Genomic DNA, 18,082 nt, shown 5'->3' with positions numbered 1-18,082 from the left:
ATTAGTCAAATATTAGTTGACTGTGTATGTGTGGGTTTATTTCTGGGCTCTCTATTCTGTTCCACTGGTCTATGTGTCTGTTTTTATGCCAGTACCATATTGTTTTGATTACTATAGTTTTGAAATATAATTTGAAAGCATAAAGTATGATGCCTCCGGCTTTGTTCTTCTTTCTCAGGACTGCTTTGGCTATTAGGGGTCTTTTTTGGTTCCATATGACTTTCAAGATTTTTTTCTATTTCTGTAAAAAGTGCCATTGGAATCTTGACAGGAATTGCATTGAATCTATACATTGCTTTGGTTGTATGCACATTTTAACAATATTAATTCTTCCAATACATGGAATATCTTTCCATTTATTTGTGTTTTATTCAATGTCTTTCATCAATGTCTTATAGTGTCAGAGTACAGATTTTTCACCTCCTTGGTTGAATTTATTCCTAAGTATTTTACTGTTTTTAATGTTATTGTAAATAGGATTGTTTTCTTTGTTTATTTTCCAGATACTTCATTATTAGTGTATGGAAACACAGTGATGTTTGTATGTTGAATTTGTATGCTACAACTTTCCTGAATTTATTAGTTATAAAAGTCTTCTGGTGGAGTCTTTAGGATTTTTCTATGTATAAGACCATGTCACCTGCAAACAGAGACAATTTTTACATCTTCCTTTCTGAGCTGGATGTCTTTTATTTATTTTTCTTGTCTGAGTTCTCTGGCTAGGCCTTCTAGTGCTATGTTGAATAGAATTGGTAAGAGTGGGTACCCTCGTCTTGTTTCCGATCTTAGAGGAAAAGCTTTCAACCTTTCACCACTGAGTATGATGTTAGCTGCGGGTGTGTCATACATGTCCTTTATTATGTTGGGGTCCATTCCTTCTGCACCCAATTTGTTGAGAGTTATTATCATTTGAATTTTGTCAAATGCTTTCTCTGCATCTATTGTGATGATCGTATGATTTTTATCTTTCATTTTAGTAATGTAATGTATTACATTTACTGATTTGCATATGTTGAATCATTCTTGCATTCCAGAACGAATCCAACTTAATCACAGTGTATAATCCTTTTAATGTGCTGCTGAATTTGGTTTGCCAGTATTTTGTTGAGAAGTTTTGCAGGCAAAAATTCGATATTCATCAGGCATATTGGTTGATAGTTTTCTTTTCCTATGGTGTCCTTATCTGGCTTCAGTATCAGGGTAATGCTGGCCTCATAAAATGAGTTTGAGAATGTTCTTTTCCCTTCAATTTGTTGGAAGAGTGAGATGAATTGGCTGTAAATCTTTGGTAGAGTTCACCCATGACACCATCTGGTCTTGGACTTTTCTTTGTTGGGAGGTTTTTAATTATTGATTCCACCTCCTTTCATTATTGATCTGCTCAGATTTTCTATTTCTTCATGATTCAATATTGGTAGGTTGTATGCTTCTAGGAATTATCCACTTCTCCTAGGTTGTCCAAATTGTTGGCTTATAATTGTTCAGAGTGGTCTCTTATGATCCTTGGTATTTCTTGTAATGTGCCCATTTTCATTTATAATTTTTATTTATTTTGGTCCTCTTTTTTAATCGATTACTCTAGCTAAAAGTTTGTCAATTTTGTTTATAATTTCAAAGAACCAACTCAGTTTCGTTCATCTTTTCTGTTGTTTTCCTATTCTGTATTTCATTATTTCTGCTCTATTCTTTATGATTTCCTTCCTTTTGCCAACTTTGGGCTTAGTTTTTTCATTTTTTTTCTAGTTCCTTGAGGTATAAAGTTAGGTTGTTTATTTGAGATCCTTATTTTTTCTTAATAGAAGCATTTATCACTATAAGCTTTTCTCCTAGAACTGCTTTTGCTGCTTCCCATAAGTTTTGGTATGTTGGGTTCTTTTTTTTGTTTATCTCCAGATATTTTTTAATTTCTCTTTTGATTTCTTCTTGGATCCACTGGTTGTTCAGAGTGTGTTGTTTAATTTCCATGTATTTGTTAATTTTCCAGCTTTCTTCCTGTTATTGATTTCTAGTCTCACATCATTGTGGCTGGAAAAGATACTTGATGTAATGTCCATTTTCTTGAATTTATGAAGACTAGTTTTGTGATCTAACATATAATCTCTCCTGGAAAACGTTCTGTGCTCTGAGGTTGGGGTGGGCCTGGGGGTGCTGCTGGCTGGGCCCTACAGTCACCTCTAACTGGGTGAGGTCACAGGCTACGTCCCCTGGCAGGGTAGTGCCACTGGTTGGACCCTGTGATTGGGCAGGCTACAAGCTGGTCTCTGCAATTGGCCTTTTTTTAAAAGATTTATTTATTTATTATTTATTTAATTTCTTTTTGGCTTCATAGGGTCTTAGCTGCGGCACACGGGATCTTTCATTGTGGTGTGTCAGCTTCTCTCTAGTTGTGATGCACAGGATCCAGGGCACGTGGGCTCTCTAGCTGAGGTGCGCAAGCTCAGTAGCTGTGGAGCGCAGGCTTAGTTGCCCCACAGCATGTGGGATCTTAGTTCCCCGACCAGGGATCGAACCCGCGTCCCCTGCATTGTAAGGCGGATGCTTTACCACTGGACCACCAGGGAAGTCTCACTGCAATTGCTCTTGATGGGGTCTCAGGATGTGCTCCCAGACCAGAGGGTGCTGCCGGCTGGACTCTGTGTTCAGGTGAGGCCTCAGGCTGTGCTCTGTGATCACGCAGGGCTGCAGGCTGTGCCCTGGAGTTGGGCAGGGCCACAGTCTAGGCTTTGCCATCAGCTAGGCCGCTGGCTGTGCTCCCCTGTTGGGCAAGATTACTGGCCAGGCTCTCTGGTTAGGAGAGCCTGCCAGCTGAATCCCACAGTGAGTGGGTCTAGACACTGTGCTCCACGGTCTAGCTGGGCTGTTGTCTAAGCTTTCTTCTTGGGTGGGGCCGCAGGCTCTGCTTGGTAATTGGACGGGGCCACTGGCTGGGCTTCCTGACCAGCCAAGGTTGCAGGCTGTGCTCAGCAATCAGACAAGGCCCTTGGTCGGACTCCCCCACTGAGCAGGGCTGTGGTCTGGGCTCCATGGCTGGGCGTGGCTGTAGGCTGGGCTCTGAGGATGCCTACGGTCACTGTTCAGGCTCCTTGGTTATGCAAGGCCAGAGGCTGTGCTCAACAGTTGGCAGGGCTTCTGGCTTGGCTCCCTGCCCCAGCAGGGCTGTTGGACGGCCTCCATGGCTGCCTGGATTCTCTGGCCAGGCTTCCTGGTGGGGGCGGCACGGAGGCTGTGCTCAGTTGTTGGGTGGGGTTGGGAATCTGCCTCCCTGCCCAGGCCGGGGGGTAGAAAGAGCTCCAAGGCCTGTAATGCCAGTTGTCTGGGGACCCAAATCAAGCAGAGCTGCTAACTGAGCTTGCAGGCTAGACGGGGCCACTGGCTGGCCGCTGCTGATGAGCAGAGACGCTGGCCGGCATCTCTGCTTGGGTGCAGCTGCCAGCAGGAATGCAGTCCACCAAGATCTGAGCGCAGGTGCTGTAAGCCCCACGCCCCTTCTCCATCTCTATCTGATCCCCCGTGACTGAGCCTCATAGATTTCCTTAGTGATCCCCATGAAGAGAGACCCAAGCGGGCCTCCTGGGAAGCGTCATACAATACTGGGGGAGCTGGGTGTCCACTTTGGCCTCTCTCTTTTTTTTTTATTTTCGGCCGTGCCCCACGGCTTGCAGGATCTTAGTTCCCTGACTAGGGATTGAACCCGGGTCCCTGGCAGTGAGAGCATGGAGTCCTAACCACTGGACTGCCAGGGAATTCCCCACGTTGGCCTCTCTTTTCCAACTGGAGAAACCACAGGCTGGGGCGCTCTTGGTGCGGTGCTGTGCCAGCCTGGGGCAGGTGATGTGGGCAGAGTGCAGCCACTCCTCTCACCTTCTAACGTGGTCCTTCCCGGTCTCTGTTGTCCAGGGGCTACTGCAGCCTCACCCTGGGTTCTGGGATTTTCACAATGGGGTCCTGTCTATGGATAGTTGCTTGTTGGTCTTCTTGTGATGGGGACTTAAGTCAGGAACGGCTTATGCCACCATCTTGGTGACATCACTCCTCCATATACTTTTGAATCTCTCTCAGAGGGGAGACTCATAAGGGGAAACCACTGTGGGAACCAGCGCTGGTGTGTGAAACCCAGAACTCTAATGGACGGACTGTTGGAGGCTCAGTGTGGACACCTCTGACCGACCCAGTCATGGGGGCCCCCCAGTTTGGTGAGATTTACCTCCAGGAACTTGACCAGTTTAACACAGTAAACACTGGAGAAAAGTCCCCTTGTACTTCTGCTCAAAAGTTTTTGTTCAGATCAATATTTAAAATAAGGCGTGGGGGGGAATCTTATAATTATATAAGTACCCAAATACAGATCACAATTTTAGTCTCAGCTTTAACTTCCATTGGTGATGGTCTCAAATTGTCACATAGTGTCACTGGATTCATTCTTTTTCATTTATAACACAGAGAAATCTGACAAAACATTCTCTGAAGCCATCTCAAGTGTATATATATTTCTGCCCAATTAAATCTATAAGAACTAAGTACATTGGCAAGAGAGACATACAGAAACTCCACATAGGGAAATAGAAGACAATGTATTTCTTACCAATTTAATCTGTCCATTTAAATATTTGTCAGAAGTTTTCCCTTTTGGAGACAGATTACTATTTATCTGTCTTTTAAAACATGTATCCCCCAATGCTACAATTTTTACAAAATCATGGTCAAACAATTTCCATAAAGGAAACTAGTAAATATGATATGATTAAAAACTACTACTAAGCTTCCAATGAAGTAGTACCCTTTTCATTTCACTCCTGATTCTTCTCCAGAAACAACCATTTCCATCTATTGTAGCTCTGTCTTCTGGTTTTTACTTCTGTTTCTCTAAGTAACATGTTTATATTGCTATTTCTTGATTTTTAAATGTTAGACATTATCAGTGCTTCTACAGCAGAGAAGGAATAAACTACATGACTCATGGGGCTCCAATGACTATTTTAGCACCTCTTATAGCTAGAGCAATAATCACTTCTTTGCATGATTATGGTGTTTTTAATACTTTTCACATTTAAGCAACAAAATATGCTATGGTTATATTTCTTCTTTTACATAACTTTTTGTTTTTCTAAAATCAATAGTTCTCTCTCTCTCTCTCTCTCTCTCTCTCTCCCTCGCTCTCTTTTTCTCTTTAAAATATGACCCAGCAATCCCACTACTGGGCATATACCCAGAGAAAACCATGATTCAAAAAGACACATGCACCATGATGTTCACTGCAACACTATTTACAACAGCCAGGACACGGAAGCAACCTAAATGTCCATCAATAGAGGAATGGATAAAGAAGATGTGGTACATATATACAATGGAATATTACTCAGCCATAAAAAAGAATGAAATTGGGTCATTTGTAGAGACATGGATGGACCTAGAGACAGTCATACAGAGTGAAGTAAGTCAGAAGAGAAAAACAAATATCGTATATTAACGCATGTATGTGGAATCTGAAAATATGGGTACGGATGATCTTATTTACAAAGCAGAAATAGAGACACAGATGTAGAGAACAAAAACATATGGATACCAGGGTGGAAAAGGGGGTGTGTGGGATGAATTGGGAGATTGGGATTGACATATATACACTATTGATACTATGTATAAAACAGATAACTAATGAGAATATACTGTATAGCTCAGGGAACTCTACTCTATGCTCTGTGGTGACCTAAATGAGAAGGAAATCCAAAAAGGAGGGGATAGATGTATACGTATAGCTGATTCACTTTGCTGTACAGTATAAACTAACGGAATATTGTAAAGCAACTATACTCCAATAAAAAAAAATTATATTGTTAACTGCTATTCTTTCTCTTATGGTACTAATAAAGCTCCTTCCAGTATGGTTAAGCCCGTCAGGTCATCTGGTTCAACTGTTTTCTTTCTTGGAGATGTTCCTCTTAGAGCGCCCGGACTCCCTACTCCTGTCTGGACAGGCTCTTCCTAGGTTGCAGTACCACTGTCATTTGGGACTTTCCTTTACCATCATCCTGGGGACTTCCTTCTCCTGGGTTGAATATTATTTTTCCTCTCATTTCAGTATATGGAGCATATCTGTCATTAGCTTCTTGTGAATGTGTGCATAGAAGGTAAATATTTTATATATTAAACGGCAGATATATTATTCTAAATCATAAAAAATTTTCTCAGCTTTTTGAAGGCATTCCGCCATTGTATACTAGCTTCCATCATTGTTTTGGAGAAATCCAACTTTTTCATCTTGGAAGCCTTAAAATCTTCTTTTATCCCCCATGTTCTGAAATTTCATAATAGCTTTGTTTTTAATTTTCCTGGGCACCTGTAGGGTTTGTGTTCCAGAAGTGTGTAAATTTTCAATTTGGGAATTCTTTTTCTGCATTAATACTTTGGTAATTTCTTCCTTTCCACTTTATTTTGGGGGCAGGGGGACTTTTACAGAATAACTGAATTGGATTTTGAAACTCTCGTGTAAATCCTGGCTGCAGCACAAGCCTGGCTAGTGACCTCGTGAGAGGCGATGGATGCTGTGGGGTTTGGCACAGAGTCTTTCACTTAATTCCTCTGTTTTTAACAGAGTGGCTCCAGCACAGATGGCGTCCTGTGTCATCGAATCCCAAGTCCCTCTGGTTGGCCTTCTCCAGAGAGTCAATGAAGCAGAGCTGCCTGACTAGCTGGGCTTAGGGGAAATCTGCTCATCTCACCCCTCCTTTCTCAGACTTTCACGCCATCTTCCCTTTAAAGCCCCACAGACTTGATAGCTCTACTTCCTGGGTGAGCGCTTTGGGAACTCTGCGGCGTGAATCAGCTTTCTTCGTCCTCCACTCTGCTAACACCATCACTGTTCATCTGTCTACTTTCCACCTTCCAAATTCTCTCAGATGTCTGGCAGCTCTATCATCTTCTCTTCTGTTCTTTTTGCCATCGTGGGTTTTGACCTTTTATTTTACTAGGGTTTTAGTAGTGGCTGCAACTACAGATGCATATAATCAATTTCCCATATTTAACTAGATACTGTTTTGATCTTCTTACATTTGCTAAATTACAATACTGGTCATTAGCATTTTAACTCTCGTCACGTGTAGATATTATTACCATGCTCTCCAGGAGAATGTGGGGAGCTGGAGGCCAACCACCACCCCCAGAGTTAATCATCAGAATTTCAAACATCAGAGAGTCCATCAGAGGGTTTTAATCTTGCAGAAAATTGAAAAATGTCCTGCTAACAATTTCTTAAAAAATAAATGCTAATTTAAACATCCAACACCTAAAAACTGTATTTTAATAACTGTTCTCTTTGTAAAATAAAATACATAAACTATTTCATAGGACTGAAGAAATAGGCCTGTTTATACATTTTTTTAAAGTTAAGCAACTTGAATATAATGGTTTAATGTAATGGAAATAACCAGAGCGCAGGCAGAATTTTCAGGGACAATCTAAAAGCATGAAGTAGCAATACTTCTTATGGGGGATTTATGGTGTTTATTACTGACAGCTGGAGTCTACTGTGCTGAGTAAGAATAAGCAAGGGGAGTGGGAAGTGAAAATCCCTTCTGTATGTATTTTTCAGGGTCACCCTCTTTTGCTTTGCTGGGTTGTGTATGGTGCTGTATTTGCTACACACATGAAGATGGCATTACAGTGTGTGGTCTGCAGATCATGCAATCCTTGCAAAACAAAATTATGTTAGACTCTAAAAACTCTAAGTATGCACTGTGATCTTTCTCCAAAGGCTGTATGCAGAAAAAAGAAAAAGGCTCGTTTCTAAGTCATGGTTGTGAGTTAGCGACCCACAAATAAATAAACAAAACTGTCAGCACTGTTCTGAATACATTATTGCAGCTCAACCTAACCTACCATCTTAGGATGACTTCTTGGCGGACCAGTGACATTAACTCTACGATGGCAGACCTTCTTAAGAGTCAACTTTGTGAGGAGATGGAACCTATTTGCCCCAAACACCTCTCTAGCCAATGCCTTCCCTTTCTCACCAGTCCTGCCCAGCTTCCTCCAGATTTTCCATCCCAATTCACCATCTCACAATCATGTCTCTATTCTGGCCAGGAGAACAGATTTTCAAGAACCTATTAACTTTCCTTCCATTGTTTTACATTTTACCTGCTGCTTGTTAAGCTTTTTCTGTATTTCTTCCGAGTCACAGGAATCATAGACGATCGGCTTGGCCAGCTCTGACTCGATGTGGGCCAGCCACGTTCTCAGGCTGCTCATGTTCTTATCCAGCTGCTGTACGGCGACCAGAGTCTCCTTCAGCTTCTTTACCCTGTGGGCAGAGAAGGAGAGACATCAACTTCAGTGAGAGGCTTCGCTCATGTTTCCCGCATAAGCAGAAGCCAGCACTGGGTCTAAAGCCAGAGTCCCGCCTGGCTCAGCCACCTACTGGCTGTGTGACTGTGGGCAGTTGTACACCCCTCCCGTGTTTCTGTTTCTTTGTCTATAAAACGGAAATGAAGAGTACTTGTGAGATTTAAATGAGGTGAATGACAGAGGGTGCCAATACATGGGAAACATTAAAAAAATACCAACCATGGTTACACTCAGCACAGCTATACTAATATAACAGTGATAGAAACCTCATGGTTGTCACAGAAATTATTACTTTCACAAATAATATAATCTATACTACCTGACTTTTGCAAATAATATAATTTATACTGCTATGAAGAATAACTGGGAGGAAAAAGTTAACCTTTCCAATGGATTGTCACCAAACAGATTACACATCCATGGTTCTAATCATTTCACCCCCTGTAGGCTGTATTTCAGCAATATTGTGGCAGAAACTCAGTCAAAAGAAGACAGCATACTGAAGATAAAACCTATCAGTGAGTTGTCACATGCACTTAAGCAATTTGAGTTTTAATGATGCCATATCACGTTAAAGGTAACTAAGGACCTGTTGGATTGTAAGTGGCAGAGGGCAGGTACCCCATCTTCCACCTGCAGAGCCTAATTCGGTACAGTATTCACTACATAGCATGCTTAAAAAACGACGACAAATAACTATTCTCCCATTCTCGCCAGGAAGGAGTAAAAACTCATTCCTTTAAGAATTGTCATTTCTCTAACAATCATCCGTGGACACTTTATATGTAAGATGCCAGAAAGACAAAATAAATGAGATGTGATTATTTTCTTAATGAAATGTACAATCTGACCAGAAATCTGAACATGGAAATAATGAAATATAACAAAGTGTGGTAAGAACTAAACTAAAGAAGTGAACGAAGTCTCTGGCTAATAAATAAAGAGTGATCAAGTCTGTCTGGCCATGTTCAGTAATCATTCATTCATTTACCATTTGTTCATTTCTTTATTCCTCCTACCAACATGTATGGTGCTAGGTGATAGATAAACAGTGATGACTAAAGTTTCATCCTTGCCTTTGAGGAGCTTAGACTTTGATGAAAGAAGGAAAATGAAGAAATGACATGTGACCTGCATCTTGAGAGGTGGATACAAGCCAAGCAGAACATTTCTGGCCTAGGAAACATAATGAAGAAGAGCAGAGATTTTGAAGGTAAATAGTGTCACAATGCCAAGGAGATCAGTGGTGGAAGGATGGGGAAGAGAAACAGAAAAGAGATAAGAAGTGGTAAGAGGTAAGACTGATGGGTAGATGGGAGTAAGATGATAAAACTCCCATAGTGACATGACAATGGATTTGTATGTAGTTTTAAAGATAAATAAGAACTTCCCCAAGATCTATTAGCAGAGGAATGTTAAGATCAGTTTTGATTCTGAGTGCGTAAGTTTGAGGCAAGGCTGTGGTAAGAGCTCATTCAGGAAGTAAATAGAATAGTCCAAGCGGTTTGCATCAAAAGCCTACACTTGGAAACAGTGGGGATAGCGGTGAGGAGTGGATTGCTAAATTCACGAACCGACATGACGTGAGGCAGAAGGAGTTAAGAAATGATGTCTTTTCCAGTTGGGTGACTAGATAGACGCTGCTGCCTCAGAGGATACAGGAATGAGGAGCAAGTTCTTGGGATTAAAGGTGCATTAAGTTTGGGGTATGATGACGCTGTGGGATCAGCTAGACATGTATGGAAATATAGTTCTTATGTCCAGAAGACACGATGAAGTTTATCGCATAGGTTTACATACTGTTGGCATAGAGTTGAAGCCCTATGAAAGGATGTGTGTCATCATGAGGAAGTAGCCAAAGACAGAAGAAAAAGGAGAGAAATTACAGATGAATACAGATGACGGAGCGAGGATGCACAGGAGGCAGGATCAAGGGCATAGAGCAGGGATAGATAAATTAGATTTGAAAAGTTATTTCCCAATGAGGGCAGGGTGTCAGCAGGAATTTGGGAGGGACACAGATAGTACTTCTCAACTCTATTATTACCAAGTAATAGTAGCAAAAATCGACTATTGAGTCCCTGTTGAGGGCCTGACATGGCTGACTGGATGTATGTACATAGATGGCTCTAAAAAGAAAGGTGATGTGGAGGAGGAGCACGTGATCAATGATTTCTGGTACACCCTTATTTAAAATTCAATTCTGCTTTTAGACCATAAGTTTCTTTATACTTTCGACCTTTTGGTTCAGGATATGTGGTCCCTTACTGACACTGCTCCTAATAAAAATGAATGGAAGATAAGCAAAATATCTCCATCTCCGAGGTGTCAACTTGGTTCAACTAAAGAGGTATCTGCTTGGAAAAAATGTCAAGAGCAACATGTCTTTTAAAACTCTAGGGATCTTCCAAGACTGAACCAGGAAGAAATAGAAAATATGAACAGACCAATCACAAGCACTAAAATTGCAACTGTGATTAAAAATCTTCCAACAAACAAAAGCCCAGGACCAGATGGCTTCACAGGCGAATTCTATCAAACATTTAGAGAAGAGCTAACACTTATCCTTCTCAAACTCTTCCAAAATATAGCAGAGGGAGGAAATCCCAAACTCATTCTACGAGGCCCCCATCACCCTGATACCAAAACCAGACAAAGATGTCACAAAAAAAGAAAACTACAGACCAATATCACTGATGAACATAGATGTAAAAATCCTCAACAAAATACTAGCAAACAGAATCCAACAGCACATTAAAAGGATCATACACCATGATCAAGTGGGGTTTATCCCAGGAATGCAAGGATTCTTCAATATATGCAAATCAATCAATGTGATAAACCATATTCACAAATTGAAGGAGAAAATTCATATGATCATCTCAGTAGATGCAGAAAAATCTGTCGACAAAATTCAACACCCATTTATGATAAAAACCCTCCAGAAAGTAGGCATAGAGGGAACTTACCTCAACATAATAAAGGCCATATATGACAATCCCACAGCCAACATTGTCCTCAATGGTGAAAAACTGAAACCATTTCCACTAAGATCAGGAACAAGACAAGGTTGCCGACACTCACCACTATTATTCAACATAGTTTTGGAAGTTTTAGCCACAGCAATCAGAGAAGAAAAAGAAATAAAAGGAATCCAAATCGGAAAAGAAGAAGTAAAGCTGTCACTGTTTGCAGATGACATGATGCTATACATAGAGAATCCTAAAGATGCTACCAGAAAACTACTAGAGCTAATCAATGAATTTGGTAAAGTAGCAGGATACAAAATTAATGCACAGAAATCTCTTGCATTCCTATACACTAATGATGAAAAATCTGAAAGTGAAATTAAGAAAACACTCCCATTTATCATTGCAACAAAAAGAATAAAATACCTAGGAATAAACCTACCTGTATGCAGAAAATTATAAGACACTGATGAAAGAAATTAAAGATGATACAAATAGATGGAGAGATATACCATGTTCTTGGATTGGAAGAATCAACATTGTGAAAATGACTATACTACCCAAAGCAATCTACAGATTTAATGCAATCCCTATCAAACTACCACTGGCATTTTTCACAGAACTAGAACAAAAAATTTCACAATTTGTATGGAATCACAAAAGACCCCGAATAGTCAAAGCAATCTTGAGAAAGAAAAACGGAGCTGGAGGAATCAGGCTCCCGGACTTCAGACGATACTACTAAGCTACAGTAATCAAGACAGTATGGTACTGGCACAAAAACAGAAATATAGATCAACGGAACAGGATAGAAAGCCCAGAGATAAACCCATGCACATATGGTCACCTTATCTTCGATACAGGAGGCAAGAATATACAATGGAGAAAAGACAGCCCCTTCAATAAGTGGTGCTGGGAAAACTGGACAGCTACATGTAAAAGAATGAAATTAGAACACTCCCTAACACCATACACAAAAATAAACTCAAAATGGATTAAAGACCTAAATGTGAGGCCAGACACTATAAAACTCTTAGAGGAAAACATAAGCAGAACACTCTATGACATAAATCACAGCAAGATCCTTTTTGACCCACCTCCTAGAGAAATGGAAATAAAAACAAAAATAAACAAATAGGACATAATTAAACTTAAAAGCTTTTGCACAGCAAAGGAAACCATAAACAAGACGAAAAGACAACCCTCAGAATGGGAGAAAATATTTGCAAATGAAGCAACTGACAAAGGATTAATCTCCAAGATTTACAAGCAGCTCATGCAGCTCAATATCAAAAAAACAAACAACCCAATCCAAAAATGGGCAGAAGACCTAAATCGACATTTCTCCAAAGAAGATATACAGATTGCCAACAAACACATGAAAGAATGCTCAACATCATTAATCATTAGAGAAATGCAAATCAAAACTACAATGCTATATCATCTCACACAGGTCAGAATGGCCATCATCAAAAAATCTACAAACCATAAATGCTGGAGAGGGTGTGGAGAAAAGGGAACCCTCATACACTGTTGGTGGGAATGTAAATTGATACAGCCACTATGGCGAACAGTATGAAGGTTCCTTAAAAAACCAAAAATAGAACTGCCTGCGAGTTCTATTCTGCCACAATACATAGGATTGATAGGGAACAGAAAACATGCATTGCAATATGTTTATCATAATTCATAATTCCATTCAAGATAATACTTTTCTAATTAGTTTTATAAGTACAATTTGTACTCTGTCTCTAGGGCATTTCAAGGCATTAGCCTTGAAAAATAATTCCAAGAACTGTTACATACAACCCACTCATATTTCTCTCATATGTCAGACAAAATTCACTTGAGCGTCGGTCAGTGAATGACAGTTTTCGAGCAGCTCCTGGGTATAAAGTTCGGGGTGCATATTCTACCAACGACCATGGTACGGGCTTAGGATTTAACATGACCTTGGCCATCCTGCTTTAGTGTCCCAGATGGAAAGGACAGTCTACAATCAATAAACCCACTGGAACAGGACTGAAGAATGGCTCACTGCACTGATGTCCATCTTGGTTTTACCCCAATAAGAATGTCCTCTCAGGAACCTCTCCCACTTGACCAGCTTCCTGTCTTCAGGTCTGATAGGATCTGAATGCTGACTATGCTTTGGGATGGGGTTTTAAAGAAAACTCATAACATCATCAGGCCTTTGTGTGGACCTAGGGGCTGGGAGGGTACTTCACTCAGTGCCTGCTTCTTTCTTACCCTTGTTTGAACTTCCTGGTATTATTTATGCTCACCTTCCTCCTCCTCATGGGAAGTTCCTGGAAAGCTGGAACTGTGAATTCCACTTTGGGTTTTCCCTTTCCACTTTTGGTTGCCAGACTAAGCTTGGTGCCTTGCACAAAGTTGGGTACTATTTAAATGCCTGCTAAACATTAATAATTAGTGTTCTAACTAAAATATTTTTTATTTTGTTAACATATTTTAATTTATTTGATATTAAATGTATACTTAAATTTTCTTCTAGATCCAACACTTGCAAATGATCTATCTGCTAAGGACTAAAATTCATTAATTTTCTTGGTTCAAAATTCACTGACAAAAATGATCAAAAGATCCAAAGCACAAAGGGATATAAGTAAACACTGTGCCATTGGATATTGTCTACAGTAGCCAAATATTTTACTGGATTAGTAATCTTGTATAACATTGAAGGAATTCCAATAGTCAGAGCAGTTAGTGCAATATGTCAAGGGCATAGTGACGTGGAAATGCTTGTTCATACAGTCTATTAGGGGCAAGTTCCTCTTTCAAATGAACGTGTAAATCTTAGTAAAGTCAGGAAGGGTGAACGCTTAAGTGGTTCTCCTTTCTCATGTTTAAAAAAATGTATTTGACTACAAATAGCAAAATACATTGTGTGTGTGTTGGGGGGAGCAGGTGTGAACTGAGAGAAGGTGTGGGACAAGGCCCCCATACATCATCCTTGAGCTATTAAACTTGATATTTGCAGGACGAGGATCATTCTTTTTTAAGAGAAATGTCCCACATTTTTTTTCATCATTTCTTTCAAGGAAATCCTTGGGTGAAGCATCACAATAGTTTTATTTATCATTGTAAGAAGTTTGAGCAACATTCCTTTTGGTAGCATACAGGGTTATAATTCAAAATGGGTGTTTACAGACGTCACATGTCTGGGTAAGTTTAGCAAGCCCGGTGAATCTGTAAGTCCCTGCACTCTGGTTCCCCTTTCAGAGTCTAGTGTGTTTCCTGCACACTTGACCTTTCTTGAGAAGGATTCTACTATGAAATCCAGTTGTCCAGCTTCTTAATATTGTCACATGAATACGTACATATACACACATATATCTACATATTTCATATATATACCTCACTACTTTCCTTCAAACAAATTTAGTAGATCCATAAACCAAAACAAAAAAATTCATATTCTCAATATAAAAGAACCAAAAGTACCACTAATAAATTCTATTCATCAGTAGGGATTTGTTTGGGGGATGTTATGGTATAAGAAAAATATTTTTTAAAAACAAAATGAAAATTCCTGATGTAATGTTATTCTAACTGAAAAAAAATCATGAAGTAAACATTTGTATAATGCACTAAATTACCGTTTTAGACATAACCTTCTATATTTTGCACATACTATTGAAAACCTTTATACTAGTCAGTGACCAAAACCTACTGACATACATAAAACAGAAACAACCTTCTCTCACACACAAAACCCTCCAGGCCCCTGAAACATGCGTAGATTTTTATTTATTAAAGGGAACGCTTTCAGCTACAAAGCTGTGAACTGGCCATGACTGAATTTCAGTTTCAGCAGGAGCCCATCCTTTAAATAGCAGATGATGGACTCACAGGATCTTTCCACCGAATGTTTTTCTGAATCTCTTTCCTGTGTCTCAGGCTCTCTGCTGTAACCATACTCCTTGTATGATGCATCCAGTCCCAAGACAAGTAGATACTGAACCATAACAAAGTCCATTAACCTTTTCACCCAGCTCCGCAGGCCCAGCAGGAGACAAGAAAACAAACCGACAAATAACTCTTAGGAGTCCACGGCCAACGACCTCCTCACACCAGTCATCTCCACTTAACACTGGCCAACACAATTATGGATTAAAGCTCCAGCATCCATCCTATAACCCCCACGTAACATGAAAGCTATGCCCAAGGGAAGAAACTCGAGGAGATGCCTGCCTTGTGACACTGCAGTTACAATCGGGGAGGTCTGCGTCCACACAGCCGTCCTCTGCCATCCTCAGGGCACACGGATCTTCCGCCACCACCATGAAGTTTCCACTCGCAAAAGTCAGGTTTGCAGAGCAAAAGGCTAAATCCTGCGTGGGGATGAAAGTTTCCCCGGTCTGTGTATGGAAGTATGAAAATGCTCACTCCAGACAAATGTTGGTAAGTCTCTGCCTGACAATATGACACTGAGCAGTGAGTGACAAGTGGTCATGTTTCTAAATAAAACCTACATTCATTAACATGTGCCAGGCTTGATCTCCTGGAATGTAGGCCACGAGTGTAAGAAGGGAAAAGGCTCAGGGTAATCTGCTAGGAGGGGGAGGCTCCAGGTCTAAAGAAAGAAGGGTATCGAAAATAAGACCGGCTGCAGACACTGCCATTCTGGAAGGACCTTCGACTTTTCTCGCAGGCAGTTTAAGTTGGAAAAGATATTTGCAAAGATAAATGACCCAAATGCAAACAAGCAAAACCTCTACAAGTACGGTGCCAAACTGTAGTAGCAAAAAGGAGCAACTGCTTTTTTTCTTCAGTCTGATTTGCCAGTTAAGTGGTGTCAAGTAGGAGTTTTAGGGGCTGTTTGGGAAGATGGGATGGACAAGATATTCTGTGGGAAAGTGCTTGCTCTTCACCTTTAAAAAGACTATTTGAGCATGAAAAGTAATGAAGAAATACTATTCTCCTCTTACATAAACCTTTGTCCTTTTAAAAATAATGATATAAAGTGACAAAAATAACATGTTCATTTTAAGGTAATTTTAAAAAGGATCTGTTCATTTGCTTGGTGGAATCTCAGATAACTTTTTTTCTTTTGTGAATTTCAAGAGTTTCTAAATTTTCTGCACTGACTCTATATAAATTTCATAATTTAAGCTTTTAAAGAAAATAAGCTCCCAAATTACTCATTACTGGTAATTTAATAAAAAATGACTAATGCTGTCTGCTTTAAATCCTTTTTGGATTTTAACATACATACACACAAATAAATTACAAATAAATAAATAGATAATGAACATTTGCTAAGTTTTTTTTTTTTTTTAAATGCCAATATGATGAATTGCAACTAAAATAAAACAAAGCATTTGGTTCTGGTTGTGTGAGTTGACTGCTTTTAAAATAGTAATACATTTTCTTTATGAAAGAAACAAACCTGCATTTTACATTTAAAAAATTCTAGACAACTTGGTTATAAATAAAATTATTTTAAAAATCCTGCTACTTAAAGATATACTATTGTGAATTCTTTATAAAACAATCACTCCACTGATATATTATTTTTATCAGGAATGTAAATATGTAAATTTGGCTAAAGGAATATATTGGTCATAATTCCATAACAGTAGACAAATTTGTTTTTTCTTGATTATGACTAACATTTAAAAAACTTAGATCTTTAAAAATATTTATTGCCATTATTTCCTTAGTTTAATTCCCTTTTACTTTATATAGTTTTTCCCATGGGTTAATTTTTTTTTCCATGTTCATTATCCTTAGCACAATATATTTATTCTAATGAATTAAACATAAGGCAAGGCTTTAAAGACACAATTATTGTAGTACCAAAAGACGGCAATAATATCAATTTCCAGCAATAGGGAAAATACTGGATAAATCACGTTATATAAATGGAATGTGGAATGTTCTGTGGAATGAACTGTGGAATGCTCTGCAGCCGTCTAAAAGAATAAGACTGGCACATACAGCGTTTTATAGTATACATGGTCCTGTCCCCTATGTTGTCTCATTGGAGATGCGGCAGTTGTTTTAATGAACATTTTGAAAATGAGGAATATAGGGCTCAGAGAGGTTATACAGTTAAGCCCTAGGTCACACAGCTGGAACAAGGTGAACTAAACCTAGGACTCTTGATTAGTTCTTGGTCATTTCCTTGCTTGCTGCATCAAAGAATTCCTGATGCTGGCTTGACGTTTCTGAATGGATCACCATGAGGTAATACCAGCCACAAATTCCAAGAATTAAGTTTTCTTTTTCCTCTAGTTTGGGCAGAACTCCCATTAGACTGAAACCCCTTCTGAAGGCAGCTGCTACAACTTTGCAAAGCCTTCCTTGTACTGCACAAGCCTCTAAACTCCCTCTGGGATGACAGCTGACATTTGTTGACTGAGCACTTCACTGGGCTAAGTGGTTTACAGGTACCACCTCATTTAATCCTCCTGATAACCTTTTACACCGTAATAAGTAATTTGCCAAACATCACAGTGTAGGTGAAGCAGAAACACCTTATAATTCAGGCAAAAGCCCTAAGCCCAGGCTCTGCTATATTCTTATCTGTATGTAGGGCACATTTCACACACTATGTCTCAGATTGAGAAACTCAACAAATACTGGAGTGATAATTATATGCAAAGAACTATGTTAGGTTCTGGGATTACTGTGGCGATCAAGTTAGATACTTACATTTCAATAGAGGAAAGAAACTTTAAACAATCTATCACACGAGATATTTATTATAATCAAGAGAAATGCTATGGACTCTGTACAGAAAGCCT

General features: G+C 39.5%; 1 protein-coding gene across 11 annotated transcripts in view; it reads right to left on the bottom strand.

Annotated features, from left to right (window-relative positions):
- The window catches only part of SYNE1 (spectrin repeat containing nuclear envelope protein 1), a 445,509-nt gene that overhangs the window by 34,886 nt on the left and 392,541 nt on the right, over positions 1 to 18,082 (bottom strand). For 9 of the 11 annotated variants that reach the window (XM_082405389.1, XM_082405392.1, XM_082405394.1 and 6 more), the window contains one exon: positions 8,134 to 8,296. In XM_082405389.1, coding sequence (XP_082261515.1) covers positions 8,134 to 8,296 — 163 coding nt within the window. Of the gene's footprint in view, positions 1 to 8,133; positions 8,297 to 15,524; positions 15,735 to 18,082 lie in introns of those variants that run through there. The other 2 variants (XM_082405390.1, XM_082405391.1) reach the window with 1 other exon arrangement.

The sequence above is a fragment of the Balaenoptera borealis genome, assembly GCF_965194805.1.
Source record: "Balaenoptera borealis genome assembly, chromosome: 9".
Lineage (NCBI taxonomy): Eukaryota > Metazoa > Chordata > Mammalia > Artiodactyla > Balaenopteridae > Balaenoptera > Balaenoptera borealis.
This window is presented reverse-complemented; position numbering and strand designations above follow the sequence as displayed.